This window comes from Strigops habroptila (genome assembly GCF_004027225.2).
Source record: "Strigops habroptila isolate Jane chromosome 13 unlocalized genomic scaffold, bStrHab1.2.pri S16, whole genome shotgun sequence".
Classification (NCBI taxonomy): Eukaryota; Metazoa; Chordata; class Aves; order Psittaciformes; family Psittacidae; genus Strigops; species Strigops habroptila.
Genome location: NW_022651054.1, coordinates 11595190 through 11611949, shown reverse-complemented (window position 1 = coordinate 11611949; position 16760 = coordinate 11595190). Strand labels below are relative to the sequence as shown.

The following is a 16760-nucleotide window of genomic DNA, read 5'->3' as shown; positions in this document are numbered from 1 at the left end:
GCATCCCAGCAGTGGTAAGGATGGGAGCGTGACACAACCCCAGCCTATGGTACTTTACAACTCCTCACTGGAAAGTTATTTATTTTTCACTTGAAATTGATTAGAAGGGATGGAACTGGCAGCACACCTGAAGATAATTCACCTGCCCTCATGTTACAACATCCAGCTCAAACACACACACTGCATGTATGTTCATGTAAAAATCATTAAAGGCCAACCTCACCACCCAGTAGCACGACTTTATTTTCTTGCTATCAGCCAGCTGCAATGTCTGTTCTTGCTCCACAGCGGTGTTCCGTGGTGTTCAAGGAACCATATGCACAAAAGTCAACAGCCTTCTGTTTTCTTTGGGGTGTGTTTATTTTCAGAAGTCTCAAACATTCTCTATTCCTACTCACCACTTCTACAAGATGACAGTACCAGCAAGACAAGCAGCAGTATAAAAACGCCTTTACGTAAGTAGTTGCTGTCAATATCAGAACCTTGTAGGTGTGGTTAACTTTCCCATTTTTCCCATGGGTTTTGAGCCCAATGCAAAGGGTCAGATGTGACAGACACGAAGCAAACCACTGTGCAGTACATGCACAACACCCCTCGCACCAACTGCTTCCCTCCTGAAGCAGTACAGCAGGGAAACAGAGGGGTGAAGAAGGTTAAGTTTTTACTGATTTGAAGGTATGGTTTTATTATCTAGTAAGCATTTCATTTTTAGAGTTAAACCCCTCTAACTGCCATTTCATTTCAATATCATTATAAAGTGCTTCCCAGAGCATCGTGTATAGCAGACTGGAGATGCTATTTCATTCCATAGACACTAAGCATACACCTTATTTACAGAGCACTTAAAGCATCAAAATATCCCCCCTCTTTCTCTTGGACAATTCTCTGCTTATAACCCCCTTCCACATCAGCAGTTTTCCTGGATACAGAAAAAATAATTCACTTTACAGTCTGCTAAATCAATTCCCTTTATACCTTACCATGCATAGTTCTGATGCACTCAAAGCCCTGGAAATCCCATAGCTTAATGGTCATATCAGCAGAACAGGAGGCCAATAGTTTGCCAGTGTGGTCAAAGGAAATATCTTGCACAGAGTCTGTATGGCCCTTAAGGGTTCGTTCAAAGTCTCCTGTCTCATAATCCCACACCTGACAAGTGAACAGAAAATCCGTTAACAGCAACCCATTACTCTTTGTGTTCTGCAGCCTTACATTTGCACTCTGCAGGCCAGTCTGGCACCTTTCTCAATAATTAATTGAGCAACAGACAAAGAGACAGCCCTAAAAAGCATAACAGCATAGAAAAATAGGTATTATTTTTGTATTATTGTTATATTATTGGTTAGTTATAAATTAACTGAATTCATGCATTTTGAAAACTGCCTTTCAGCTAACTCAGAGCACTATAAACACAGTTTATAATGGAAAATCAGTTCCATTGTATCTAAAAGTCTTAACACCCAATACCCTTAAAAATAAAGAAGATCAATTTAGAAAACACTGGACAGACAAATCCACTTTGTCCAGATTGGTTTTCTTCATCCGTTTCTATGCTAGTTCCCCAGCACCAGCAGAACAGCCTGTTTTCAGCTGGTGGGGAAAGCACATTCTGCCTACTAAAGAGCAACATTCAGAAGGAGTTGGTTTTAGGGATGATAATCCAAACCAGGCTGAGGAGTTTGATATGCACAATATTAGCAGATTACAGAATCTGTCAGATTCAATAAACACTGTAGCTAATAGCTGTGAGAGCAGCAGGTCCCCATTCTCACCTCCTAATTCAGTCTTCTATCACCCAACTGCAAACAAAAGCCTTTGAAACAAAACAAGCTCCTACAGATTTTACTGTGCCTCTCTCAAGCACAAAATTAGACATTTCATTTTAAATTATATCCTGAACAAAAAAACCAAAACCCACAAAACAAAACATACACCACCAAAAAATATCCAACAAAAAGAATCCATCATCCCAATAGATGGCAATCACTGGGAATGCAACAGTCAAATTAAACTGCAAGGTTTGACTTTAAGAAGGAAATGCATCCAATGTATCCATAAGAGGGAGCAAACCCAAAGCTAAGTAGGCTCCTCCAGCACCTCTCAACCAGCTGGCCCTGACTGCTTGAAGGAAGAGCCCCCATTCCTCTGTGTTCAAGCCTGTTGCAGAAACAACGGGTTAAAGCTTTCCATGAACTAGATCTGGCTGACACCTTCGCCAACAGGGAGCCACCATTACAACAACTAGCGTTTTTAAACACGCTGCTGGATGCACTACTCAAGATTTTTCAGAACAGCACTTTTCCAAACAGTTTTCAAACCAGCACAGAACTGAACAGTGAGAACTACCCTTCACCAGCATAATTCCCTTAAATTGTGACATTCAAACAACAACAAAATGCACAATCACATCTTTATTGGATGCTAAAATGAGAAGCCACTTGCCTACTATCACAAATCTCTTCATGCCACTATTGTATGCTGCAATAAAGGCCTATGAAGACCCTTTCAAGTTACTGAAAGCCACGGGGACTTGATTGGGACTTGCATGTCCCATTTAGAATAGTTTTCAGTTAAGTAAAGCTGCACAACCACTTTCACCCGGCTTTTAATTCAGATGACTTCAGATGACTTGAGGCAACTGTCTTCCTCCTCCTCCTGTCACTACTCGATACACTACTCCATTCCTCCTCTACCAAGCAGTCAAAATGCATTCTTCCTCCACTGATCCTTTATTTCTCCAGTCTATAAATCCACACTAGTTTAACTATTTTTTCCTCAAGTCAAAAGACAGTAAAACACTCCTGAAGATATTAACTGGACCAGCACAAAACTCTGTAATTATACAGGTCACAGTACTTGAAAAATCTGCCCCTACTGAAGCTAAAGCAGAACCTGAAAGGATCAATCTTCCACCAGTACAATACACATCCAGCTTGAAGCACTGATGTTACGTATTACAGACCTCCGACGTGCTTAGTTTCATCTTCTGTAGCAGACACATACCTTTATTGTGGCATCCTCTGAAGCAGAGACCATAACACTGAAAACTGGATGGAAAATTACTCGAGTGACAGGACTCCTGTGTCCACTCAACGCATACTTCTCTGGAGGACGAGGAATCCACTCTTTAGGGTCTCGTTTCTGACCAAGAGGTCCACCTGATGTAAATTCTTCCTTAGCTTCATTCAGCTTCGATTCTAGTTCCATTACCTAAGTTTATGAATTTTAAAGAGACTGTTCATTTCTAGTTTTGTATAAGTTCTAATTCACCTTCACTCATTAATAATCCAAACACCAACTGACTCCCAAACTCACAGTAAAGCAAAGACTGCATGGACCCAAACTGATTACCAACATTCAACAGTGTTGATGTTTCTAAACATCAAACCTAAATTAATTATTTATTGTTTATTCTTTAGGAATTTAATCATCAATCATTTATTTTTCTCCAACTTCCCAAATATTTTGACAGGAAAAAAAATGATCTACAAAACCACGTTCACCCCAATACTGTACAACATGCTTAAGCTACTATTGTGACCACTACTGAAGGCGGTTAACAAAAAGGAATTCTACTACTGCAGTAATGTTTTGTACCCCTGAGATGGTTTGCATGTTAACCAACAGCAGAGAAACTGAAGGGGTAATAAAGCCCTAGATATATTAACCTTCAGAATAAAGAGGTCTTTATTGTTAGCACACTGATTTTATTTTTCTTTGCTTTTAACACACTCTAGATCCATTGAAGCATTACTAAAAAGAGTTTTGTACTGTCCACTTGCTGTAGAATCACTTGCTCTGATGCACCAGAGTTAATGCTTTCTTCCCTTCAACGTAATGGCCAAAGACAAGGGGCAGCACAAGTTTTTACCTTCTCTCTAAACAGTGAAGCCTTCTGGGGACAGCTATTCAATCTTTCACAAGCTGCCTTAAGGCACCTCTTGCCTTTCCCGCTTCAGAAACTGCACATGCAATCCATACACTGAAGCCAAGAAATGTTCACAAGGAAACTGAGAGGCTAACTCTGCTGGCACAGATAGAACATCTACAACATGGGTTCAGGTATCTTCCCTACTCAAAATGCACCTCTGAGGCATCATTTGCTAAACCCTGTGTTTGTCTGACCAGGAAAATATGTAACATTCTGTTCAGTGATGCACATTCACTATCATTCACAACCTTTTATACAAGTAAATCCATCAGATCTCTACTTACCTTCTTTTGTAATCTTATAACAGATGTCCATTTTTTTTCCAGAAGCCCAGCATACTTCTTATCTAGCTCTTCATTCTGAAGAGGAGAAGCATTTGAATAAATCAATAAACTCTAGTTCCAAAGCCTGTAGAAGTGTTTCTTCAAAGGCAACATAAACAGCCCATTTTAATAAAAAGACCATAATGAGTTTTACTAGTGGGATAGAAGAGCCATGCTTCAAATTTTAATAGCTACGATTTACATACATAGAAATGAAGAAGATAATTTAAAATATAATTTTTAATTAAAAATACTACAGCAGTGATGCAAAGGACTGCAAATCACATCCGAAAACTAGGTTATCTGTGCTGGTTTCTGTCTTCATTATTTGAAAGCTTCTGAAGTGCTCTGCATAGCTGAGAATGGTGAATATTTATTTAAAAAACCCCAACATGGTCATAGTTAACCTCAAATTGTCACCGTTGTATCACATTAGTTTGTGTTACCTTCTCAAAGACAACAGAGAACAACAATGCCATGGCTTATTTCACTGAAGCTCTGAGGACTGGCTACCTTGCTCAGAGACCAGATGTTAACCTACTACTGCAGGGGCGCTTGTAAGAGGTGGAGTTATCTGCAGGAGTAATCAATAGAGAGCTGAAATCCCTCACTGCAGAGCTCCACTTGAACCCCTCCACTTTACTGGCATCACTTCTGCCTTTTGTTTTGTCATTTTAGTATAGTCCATCCAATTCAGATTTTCTTGCAAGAAAGTCATGTGGAACTTTCAGCAACTGCATCTCCTCTGTCTCCCAGGAGCAGCTAGCCTATTTAGATTGCCTTTTTAACCTTTGGGAAGGGAAGACTTAATGAGGCTGATAGATAAGGCAGATAAGGGAATGGTATGAGGATTTTCAATTATAAGTAAGGTATTTCAATTTGTCCTTTCTACTTATTTATTACAGACTGGGAGCAGATTGGAGAAATTAAGTCAAACTTCAACCAAGCATTTTGGAGAAAGAACGGTGCAAGAGAAAAGGCTGGATTTATCCAGCACACAGGTTTACTACTCAATCCAGCTGTATCCAGAGAAACCCAAGTTCAGATGAAGTGCACACCTCCTCTGATAGTAAGTGGCAAGTTTAAAATGAATCATCAGTTACAACGGCAGATCAGTAGAATTAAGCTGGAAGAAAGGACTGGTCTAAGTCACTAGAATCTGTACAGTCTAACTACAGAGCTGCTCACCAGAGCCAATCACCTTGTACAGGCTATCTGAGCTTGCCCTCCTACTATCCAGTTAACCAAGCAGTATGTCACAGTCTGAGGCAATGAGTTAACTACTGACCCGACTGCAATCACAAAACAGACTTCCACCCATTTGCTCTGTACAATAAAGGAGAGGACAAAAGTAACCCTGTTTTGTCTTCCTGTTTCTTAAACATTACAAATGGAGTCAGCCTCCAAAGCTGCCCAGCCTTACATTTAGTTACAAGGGAAGAGCCTTCAGTTTTCTAATTTTGGACTGTAGAAAGTTTATGCTTTTATGCAGAATTCTGTGATAAGAATAATCGGAGTTAAGGAAATGAGTTACAGGGAGGGGAAGATGGACACAACAACAGGAAACAAATCAAATGTGTTAAAATTAGACACGTTCTTCCAAATGTTAAGCACAGAATAGTTCAGGCTGGAAAGGAGCACACAAGAGATGCTCCAGTCCTGTATGGAGATGCTGGAGTGAGGCCAGTGAAGGGCCATGTATTTTTTTGGTATCATCTTCTATCACCTTTCTTACACATTCACATTGCCTTTTATTAGCTTTGGTTCCTAGCACCTTCCACCTTGAAGCATCTAGGCCTTCTTAGGACTTGGATCCTTAAAAGGCCATTACAGGAAACACTCAGCATTGTACAGATGAGTGGCAGGCAGACAAACAAAAACAAGATTAAAAATATGCCTCAGTCACGAGCTGCAGATAAAGGTGAGAGTTTTGCTCACAAACTGCAGTCATCCAGAGATGATGATTTAATTTTATGGCAAGGCAATAAGCTGTGAGTGTATCACCTCCAGTTCTGAAACTGCATGAGCTAAGAGGTACATAACAGACACGCATGCCATAAAATTAAACACTCTTTACTTAAAAGACAGGTGAAGAATCTTGTTTGAACTCACCACATCTAACTCAGCCTCCTTTTTAAAAACCGAATATGCCTCTTCATAGCCATTGGAACGAAGGTAGTCTGCTATTGCTCGATTTCTGAAAGACAGAGGACAGCACCTTCAGCCACAAGCCTCAGCAAGAGCAGGACTGGTTTGGACTTAGTTGTTGTAAGAAAAGCACAACCCACACCTCAGTCTCCAGAGCAGTACAGCACCGGCATTATCAGGTTTGTCAAAAGCCCAAGCAAATCTTATAAATATATTTGGCAAACAGATTTTGCTCCAAGATGTCAATAGCAGGACATACGTTTTATTTCAGGTTTGGTGGAGAGTTTGGGGTTCTTCTGTTTTCCCTTTGAAGTTATCAAACATTGGAGCAGCATGAAAACACTGATCCATCTGTGTGATACATAAAAGCCATAGCAGGTACAAAAGCAACAACCACATCTACATATTAAAGCTGTGGCTTTATCTTTGAAGGAAAACTAATTTCGGTAGAACAGTTTAGGGTACAAAATTTTACTTCAGTGAAGCTTGAATAAAATGCTCAGCTTGAGAGAACAAAGCTTTCTTTTTCAGAATGATTCAATAACTTCTACTTATATTACAGAAAGGGACCTGTGTGTAAATACACACATACTTCGCATGTAAATATACACATATATACACATACTATAAATATTTGACTAAACTGATAAACAGATACTTTTTAAAACCACAAAGATCAGGTGGTAGCCTACACAAGGCACAAGAAAATTAATACCTTTGGTAGCTGAAGAAAGCTGCAATAATGACTTTTTGTTCTGAAAAGAATTTGCTTTTCACATGAAAATTCTTCCTGTGTCTTTCATTGTGTTCTCCTTTCCTACCTTCTACACATGTTCCATCTCTGCTCACACATTTGACTCTAAATACAACTCTGCATTCAAACAGAAATTTCTCCCCATAAAAGATGGATGCTAAGCCAAAGTACTGCCTCCTGATCAGATCTCTAAAGTAAATCCCAAGGGGGATCTCTGGTCACTTCCCATTTCCACGCAGAACAGTTCATTACTTCCATCTCCCCATTAACACATGCACTCTTGGAAGGTTTTGCCAGAAAAAAAAAAAACTTTAGAGAATTGCTAAAATCTGTAGTAAGAGTGAATAAACTACAATACATGGTACCTGACCGGCATGTGAGCAGAGCCACCCCGTAAATCTATTTGGAAACAAAAGCTAGTATTTAAAGTTTAATGGAAATATGACAGAAACTTAGAAATAGTGATTCCTTACAGTTCATCTCGTTGCCTTTGTGACAGCACCATTGTGGCTGCGATGACAGGTTAACGCGACTCAGCAGCGGCTGCCTCCTCGAGATCTGAAGTCCCGGGAACCCTGGATCCACAATTCAGTCTGCCACAGCGTGGCTTAAATCAAAAGTAGTTTTCCAGACGTGAAATCCAACAGGAAATCCGGAGGCATTCAACACAGAAGATTCAATCCATCTAGAAGGAAGAGAACGAGACGCCATTAATTTCCTTTAAGTAAAGCATCCAGTCCCTCTGGACTGACGCGATCTCTGCACTCAGATTGCACCAACATTCTGGACTGGAACTGTAAATGCAAATTTATTTTGCTAGTGTGGATTATGCCCTTATAGCACATTTCCCACCTGGATGAGCAGCCTGGAGAGACTTGTATACATCCTTTATGCCCCCTCTTCCCACCATTACTCCCTCAAGAAACAAGGAGCTGAAGGAAGCATCTTCAGCCACAGCCCGGTCCTAGTTTGTAGGCAATTCCATGTATGTTCTTGTGATGAGAACAACTTAGGCCCACTGTAAACAGCCTATAATCTGCCCTCACTACTCCTATCGAAGAGCTTCCCCCCAAATCCTCTATCCTCCTGCTAGACTCTCATCTTCTGTAGATTTATCTCTTCACACTAAACCCAGCAAGGCTCATTCAGTTCAATTTCAACACAGACTAGGGATCAGACAATGCTATCCTGTATCTCTCCAGCTTTGGGGGAGAGTTTAAGGGAAGCTGAGAACATTCCAGAACGGGCCTACGGAAGATGCCATGGAAGATGTCAGCAGCACCAAGGCACACTCAGTTTGTCACTCCCGCTCGTTCATGAGTTCATTCATTTCTTTTCTAAAAGACAACACTTGCACCTTCTCAGTCACGTGTTCACCCCATTTACCTGCAGTTAAATCTTTTATCTCACCCATGTTTGGGGTACAGCAAATTTTTAAACAGATCTCCAATCTATCAGAGTAGCACAATTACCACGGGGCAGTCGCCACAAGCCTGTTACTTCAGCTGGGTTCAGACACTGACTGAATCACTACACGTGGGACAGTACAAGCTAGTTCAGATACAGCTGAAGTTCAACATATTAAGTCCATCCAAAGCATGCCTTTCACAAATGACCTTCCCACACACACACATTACTTAATATCTCATTATTCAGCAACATGAACTTCAGTGTTCCTTGAATACAATCTATTTCAACTGGGCAGTCTGACCCATACCCAAAATCATTTTGGCATTGCTGCCTTTTGATTTCTGCACTGCAGGAACTCTGTTACGATTATGAAACCATAAACCCTGATCATGAGAACTGCTGAAGATGGCATTTCTGGCATACCTGGCCAGAGTCTGGATGTAACACATAATTTACTCAAGCTGTTCAGCAAGTTTGACCAACCAGCTTTTAGCAGCGAGGCAAACTGAACATGGCAACACACGAAGACTTAGGAGACAGCAGCCGGTTTGTAAACCTCCTACAACTGCTTCAGGAAACATGTCCCCCCACTGCTCCTCCCCAGGACACACAGGTACCAGGTTCGCTATGATACCTGGAGAACCATTTTGGTAAGGAGCCTGTTTTAAACAGAAGCCTTTCTTACATGAAAAAATATGCAGAAAATACTAAGCTTGTACTTGTATCATTAATGTCTACTTATCCATCACAGGGGATCAGGAGCTTGTTTCTAAACCTCTCTAGGCTCTTCTGTCTGCTTCCAAATAAGCTTAAGCTGCAAGTTGCTCATATTTTGCTCTGCTGGTGATTTCCCACCTCAAATGCTGTGCACGCCATAACACTGCTCTGCACGCTGGTCAGGACAGGAGAGCTCCAACAGGCAAGACATCATCATGTAATTAGTCTCACCTCTTCCCTAACAGCTATTTTGGAAACAAGTCACTGAAAACCGACAGCGCAGGCTGCATCCTTTCAGAGGCCATGAGCAAACACTTCACCTACTCTTGTCCCAGAGTTCGCTTCCTGACAGGCGGACACACACCAGGTTTCACCTTGTTCACCTCACAGTAGGTGTACTGCATACCAGTTAATGGAAATTGGTTAATATAGAAACTAACCTACTAACTGATCAGGAGAAGTGCCCTCTAGAGGGCAATGCTGCTGTACATGTAAGTCCTGAGAAACAGGCTCATAATGGCTGCATCTCTGCCCTTCAGTATGAACATAGCAACGCCTTGGCTAGCGACAAACACTGTGAGAAGAACAAAACAAGGCACTTCTTCATCCAGAGCAGCACTGGCTGAAGCACTGCATAGCAGAACATAGAGACATCAACTCACAAAATCTGCCTCTAGTGCCACCACAGCGAGGATCCCGGTATGGAAACCAGAAGGTGGGTTTTGCATTATGAACTACCATCACGCAGGGAATGCCTTGTAAATCCAGCACCAGTGCAGGAACTCCAGTAAAAACCACACTGCAATATTCTGTCTGTTGTGTCACTGCATCTAGGAGACACGCTTGCCTAAAACCAGCAGCAGCTGTGTTCACAAGGTGATCCTTGACAGGCCATCTAATGTAAGGTAAGCCCAAACTTCTCCTCCTGCATCCCCAACACTCAGCAACCCAGCCTGCTCCCGCGCTCTAATTCCAAGTTGTTATTCAGAAACAGATCTAGCACTAGATAAATTCCAGCAGCTACAGGGCAAAGCAGCTCTTTCTGCTGTTAGCAAATTCCAGCTAGCCCACAATAAGTTACCAATCAACTGATGTACAGCACCTCGCTTCTCCGAGAAGTGTCTGTTCCAAGCACCCTGCTCAGAGTTCCTGACTTCTGAACTACAAAGGCATCTCAATACGGGCAGAGTATCTTCAGGGCAGCCTCCTTCATACACACACTTTGACAAAGACAAAACAAAACGAATGAAAACAAACAAACAGAAAGGAAAAACTGACAAAACCCACAAACCAACCACCCAAGCAAAAACATCCAAACCCAAAAAGCCCCAAAGGACCCAACTTTAATTACACCTCTGTGCCACTTCAGAAACAACAGAGAACGGAGGAATATCGTCCATGTGCGTTGCTGCTCTTCAGCTGGGGAAGGCTTGGTGACATACAAAACTCAGTGGAGCAAGACTAACCAGTCCTCCTCCAGGCCTATCAAGGGGTAGAGCCACCCCTGCGTGCCACACACCCGCAAACAGCCTCAGTAATGAGAGGAAGCAAGTGTTCAAAGAGAACCCTTGGGAAGAAGCCACAAGGAGACACCACCTGGACATTACCCCTCACCCGAAATTGCCAATACCAGCTGGCTCCTGGGAACAAGGTGGTGTCAAGACAGAGCTAGATCTTTTCTTGACAGAAAAGATGTCTTTGTACGGACATTTTAATTTGGTCTGTGTTAAGTACAGAAAAAAGACTGAACTTACACAGAGCCATCCATGGAGTAACAGCTACTAATTAAAAGAGGACATGCCTTGCACTACTAGCCCTGCGTACACTTAAACAGTTGTGGTTTCTAACTGAAGATTCAATAGTCCACATCTCTAGAAGCACCGAGTGCAAACCTCTGCATGTGCACAGGCTCCAAGTGCTCTCAGCACCATCAGCTGTCTTTTCAGCAGTTTAAAACTGGGAGCTGGCCCCAGCTGAACACACAGCACAGGAACAGGTATGACACAGGACCACCACCTCTCCCTCCTCCAGCAGGACAACTGCTCAGTTCTCCAGAGCGTGGAGGAGAACCATGGATGTTACTCGCTGCAGGCCAGGTCAGCCACTTCTTCATGAAACACCACAAACCAATTGAGAACTGTCCATAACATCCTCAGCCCCACTAGCAGCAGCATGACCTCAACACACAACTGCATCTCATCTCAACTGCTAGCTTCCCCACCTAGCTAAAGATCAGCTTTACACTTAGGACTGCGAGAAATCTTAGTAATAAGGATAAAAGATCTCATTCCACCCTTACGTGCTGCAGGGCTGAAGAGGGCACACTAAAGCATCATCTTCAAGAAAAAATATTTAAAAGGACACCCAAGAATCAACATAGGCCACAATTTTTTCCCTACATGAGCTTCTAAAGCATACAGAGCTATGGATAAAGTGGCAGACCCTCTGCCTCTTCACATGGAAGAACTGCCTCCCGTCTCCCTGCACCGGGAGGCAGACGTTCCCTGGCTTCACCACACCTGGCCGAGGCTGGAGCCCGCTGTGCTCACCACAGGACTCACCCGCACTGCGCCCAGGACACATCCATTGCTACCGAGGTGGCTCAGCGGCTCGCGATGCTGCCTGACACGCAGCCGGAGACGGTCCCACCCTGGCAGTGACTCAACACGTTCCTTCTGCTGCTGCCTCGTGCCGAGGCACCCAGCTGAGGCTGGCTGCACACCTGAAGTGGACACCCCACATCTGATACCGCACAGGAACCACCCCCTTCCTGAGGGTGACTAAGCCCAGCAATTCAACAGACAGTTTCTTCTGTCTGACCTTAAACAGTAGATCCATATCCCGATGTACATCAGTGTTGGCTTGTTTTAGATTACTGGAAAACTTCACGGTAACTTCAGGAGGGAGACCTGCTAGCCACTCGCAAGATGCACGAACAGCAAAGGAAGCAGGTTCAGCCGTGTTTGTTAGCTCTGAGGCAGCTGTATAGCTGGGAACTCATCTTCCATTCTGGACACATGCCTGCTTTGCTAGGCAAGGTTTAAGAAAATCTACACAAACATCAAGCAGTGACATACAGTGAGCAGAGCTATTCCGAGTTCATCAGGAACCAGTATTCCCTGCAGACATGTGTAGGCTCTAACCAGATTTTAAGTCACATCAATAAAGCTGCAGAGAGTAATGCAGAGAAAGGCCTTTACAAGTTTCAGAAGTTCAATTTCACAGGCTTCTTTCACAGCCTAAATTTACTTAACTAATCGCTCTGATGACATAAACCAGGGCTCCCATCATCAAGAAAACCCTCCTCAGCACCACAGTGAAAATCGGTCTCACCACTGGAACTCCAGGCTCAAAATCTTTATCATTCTGGTAATTCAAGTCCTCAAGCCTACAGACACATTTGCTTACTGGCTACTACCAAGAACAGTCAATCAGCCTTAAAACCCTGTTAAGCACTTTTCCCTTCTCCCGTAATTCCCACAGCCACATTCCTCCCTCCTTTATTTTATGTTTTCTCTCTTCTCTTTTGAATTTTTATGAGTTAAAGCAAGAAAATCAGTTTTAACATCACTCCTTGGTTCATCACATTGGTGGCAGCAGCAGCAAACAAGTAAATGCACCAGCACCACCCCAAGTTCACCCTCTGCTGCCTGGCGCCCCAACCACCACTGCTGGCGATCTGTTATTGCACATCTTGGGATACACACTCAGAGCTCCTCCAGGAACTTAAAACCAAATTAATCCAATTTCTGCAGTTTTAATGACGGTTGCTTAGGCTCCATAAACAGCCTTCCCACAAAAACACAAGCTCTGCGCACTGAACACGTAACTGTAACTCATTATAGCCAAAATTAGAAGATACATGGCATGAATTACAGAGCAAATGTATTAGCAGATACAGAGCAGACGGACACCGTTCAGCTCCGAAGGCTTTTCGGAGCACAGAGCTGTGCACTGCTGTGCTTTAGGAACAGTACATTTTCCTTTTTTTACCGAATCCCTATACTTCCCTAAACTCAACCCCAAAACCATTTGTTTTCTAAGTATTATTGGGAAAAAACATATTTAATAATATTCTACAAGAATGCTTCTTCGAAGGAGACAAACGTGAGACGAGGTTCTCAGAGTGTGTGGTTAGGCACAGCTAATACTGAGTCGGTGTTCAAAGGCACAGAGGCCACCACAACACAAGGAAACACAACTGAGTTCGCATTCTGAAATCAGAGTTTTAGATTGCTCACGTTTAGCTTCTAATTCAAATCTTGATTTGCCATCAACTACACTTCCAACAGCCTGTGTAAAACTCAGAAGAGCCCTGCGTGTCCAGCTACATGCTACCAACTTTCAAGCAGTTTCTCTAACACATTCTACTGGTTTTAGAAGAGGTTTTACCTGAAAGAAAACTCCGTACCTTCTCTTCTGAGTTTGTTAATGTACCTTCTAATCCTACCCCAGTTAGCTTCCTCTCTTCAGGCACTTTTTCAACCCCAGTGAAGGGCAAGTCCCTTATGAAGTGGTAGCAGAGACCAAAGCCATCAAAGACTGAACTGATATCATCAGAATTTATTTCCACAATTCTTTGAAGCTGGGATGATCCATTTAGGCATTAGCAGCGTACAAAGCCTTGTTGCATCTCCTCTTGCTACACAGCCAGCACATCAGATCCTTACCAAGCTTTTCAATGGTGTATCTTGTTTCATAACATAGTAACGAGGACAAAGCGGGTACTTGTGAGTATTTGCACAGAATTAGAGCTGCAGCCCTTTATGGGAGAACTAGATTAAATTAATTGTTTTCTTTCATCTGTAGATTACACCTCTAAATTCCAGCAAGTTATAAGCAAGTACATAAGAACACTTCCTTTTAATCTAGGTTAATTTTTAATGGTCTGATTTTGGTTTGAACTCAGTAAGCAAAAAGCTGCTTTAACAAACTCAGAACAGGAAAACTCTTCCCACAAATGTGCTCTAGAAACAGATTCCATGGTATGGAGTCACCATTTAAATATGAATCAGTTAGAAGTGAAGCAATATCTGTATTTCTTGAGCATAACCGCCATGACCTGAAAAAGCTTCTTAGAAACCTGTCTCTATCTGTTGACAGGAAAGAAAGAGCCAACAATAAAACATCCAGTTCCCTTCCCTTCCACGTCACCTGCGGTGACAGCAGAAAAGCCCACGTGCAGTGTAATCCCAGGGACCAGCCTGTTCTTACACCGCGGCAAACACGCCTCATCCTAGGGAATGTGAGGACCCATCACCGGCTGAGCCGGTCGGGATGAGCCCAGCACACCGGGAAGCGCCTCATTTCTGACCCGGGCTAATCTTTTTTCCACTTTTCAGCCTCCATCAGTGAAGCTCTCTGAAGGATTAGGGAAAAGCGAGCCCCAACAGCTATCGTATTCTGCCAAAACAAAACAGGAAGCAAATCTGATCTGAATTACAACTTTGAGCCTCAGTTTTAATTCACATGTTTAGTAAGCCTGTTATTCTGCAATTAAGTCATAAATTGCCCATAGGTCTCAAGCACAACTGCTCTGCCAAGTGTATCAGTGCAGTATTACACATAATAAAGCGTTTGTGCAGTGTTTGGTCACATTTTGCAATAAGTTACCAAAAATATTTCCCATTTTCAAGGTTTATGAAAGCAAACACAACCCCCTGAAACATCCTCTGCCTGTTTTCTCATCCATTTCACCTACATAACAGGTTAATTGAATTGCCTTTGCTCAAAAACTGATACTGTAGTTTACTTCTGAAAATACTTCAACAATAAATCCCTGGGGAGCCAGAAGGTGATCTGCAGCACATCAGAGAGTGCCTGTGCTCCAAAGGCTTGCAACGCCGGCTGTAATTACAGCTAAAAAATAAAGCAAAGACATGTCATTGAGATGCTGTAACACAGGAGCAAGTGAACTCCTCTCTGCTGCACGCTCCCTAAATCAGGCATTTCTGTCCTCACCACAGATGTGCATTCTGAAATAAACTTCTAAGCCCACCTACTTTCCGTATTATTTCAAGCTATAATCACTGTGCCACAGATCGCTGGCGGTCGCTACCTCCCTTCAGGACTGTGAAACAAGGTATTTCTGGTCTTGTTACCTTTTCAAGCACCACCAACATGTGACTTTCCAACACATTTGGACCAAGTTTGCTACGAAAATATTTTTTGGGGGGTAAAGTTAATTCAATCTTGAGCTTTATCCTCCCTCTATCAGTTCTGCAATTCTGATAGCAGCATGACACATCTCACTCTCAGGCACAGTCACTACATATCATTTTTCTGCCTTTAAGCTTCTTCAGGTCAGAGCTCAAGCTTGCAGTCTACATGCAGACTTCGATGGGAAAGCGAAAACATCCCTCTTGCAGCCTGCCTGCCCAGGGCTGGCTGAGAATAAGGTTAATCCAACTGCCCATAAATGAACCACCTGGGCAAAGCAGGCTGCAGAAGAAGAGAAACCTTTAAAACGTGTGAAAGGGTTTTGGACATGGAGCTCTTCCTGCTATTGTCTACTATGCTGTGATAGTGATATGACAGCAAGGGATCATTTCACAAAATTAGTTTTAAATTCATATTAACCCCCAGTGGGTTTTCAGTGAGCTCACCGGAGCCCTGAACGACTTTTTGGTCAGAGACGGGTCAATGAAATCGCAAAGGGGAGCAGAAGAACAGGACCAAGGCAGAGAGGAGCAGGAGGGTTAGTGATGCAGGGGACTTCTTAGAGTGCTCCAAGCTGCTATTCTGAACCTGTTCAGAGAAGACACAACGCACATCACGGCCTCTCTGCATGACTTCAGCAAGGGTAGTTTCAAAATCATGTTTGCTAGGTCAACCACCACATACACACCTTGAGACAGCAATTCCAGAACACTGCATTTAAGCTACTTGATCTCAGCCTCCAAGAAGAGAGCTCATCTACTTGGAGCAGTTTCTTACAGGTGGCCAGCAGTCACATACTGCATCTGAGCTTTGTTCTTTTCAGTTCTTCCCCCATACTTCTCTGGCGTGAAGAATTAAGTAGTAGACTTACAACTGTAAAGGAAGTCGCAGGACTCTATCTAGATTTAAATATTTCATCTATTAAACTGCCTGTTATATTGGAAATGCAATGTTAAAAATTACTGTGAATTGATTAAATTTATACATGAAAAACATTTGGAGGAACACCTACGTTAAAGGTTTAGAAACAGAAGGTCAAAACCACAAAGAAATCCAAACAAGAATTCAGACAGAACTGCCACTCTTCAAATCATGAGAAGATCCCGTCAGTCTTTGAGACACTTTGAAGCTTGTTGTCCAAAAATGACTTCATTTGACAAGTGAAAAGGAAAAAAAACCAAACCAACCCCCCATCCTGTCACACACACACCTCACCCTATGACAGGGAACAGAGCTGAATCTTTCATGACACCAGTACCAAACGTAATGAAATCGGGGTTCTTGTAGCAGGTGTCTCAGCTCCCCGATGACCCCTCTT

The 16760-nt window shown here is 42.6% G+C and overlaps 1 protein-coding gene across 3 annotated transcripts in view; it reads right to left on the bottom strand.

Moving 5' to 3' along the window:
- The window catches only part of PAFAH1B1 (platelet activating factor acetylhydrolase 1b regulatory subunit 1), a 32722-nt gene that overhangs the window by 9351 nt on the left and 6611 nt on the right, over window positions 1-16760 (bottom strand). For 2 of the 3 annotated variants that reach the window (XM_030472271.1, XM_030472272.2), the window contains exons 2-6: window positions 7630-7841; window positions 6367-6451; window positions 4216-4290; window positions 3004-3210; window positions 981-1149 (exon numbers count right to left, since the gene is read on the bottom strand). In XM_030472271.1, coding sequence (XP_030328131.1) covers window positions 981-1149; window positions 3004-3210; window positions 4216-4290; window positions 6367-6451; window positions 7630-7661 — 568 coding nt within the window. In that variant the 5' untranslated portion in view covers window positions 7662-7841. Of the gene's footprint in view, window positions 1-980; window positions 1150-3003; window positions 3211-4215; window positions 4291-6366; window positions 6452-7629; window positions 7842-10385; window positions 10505-16760 lie in introns of those variants that run through there. The other variant, XM_030472273.1, reaches the window with a different exon arrangement.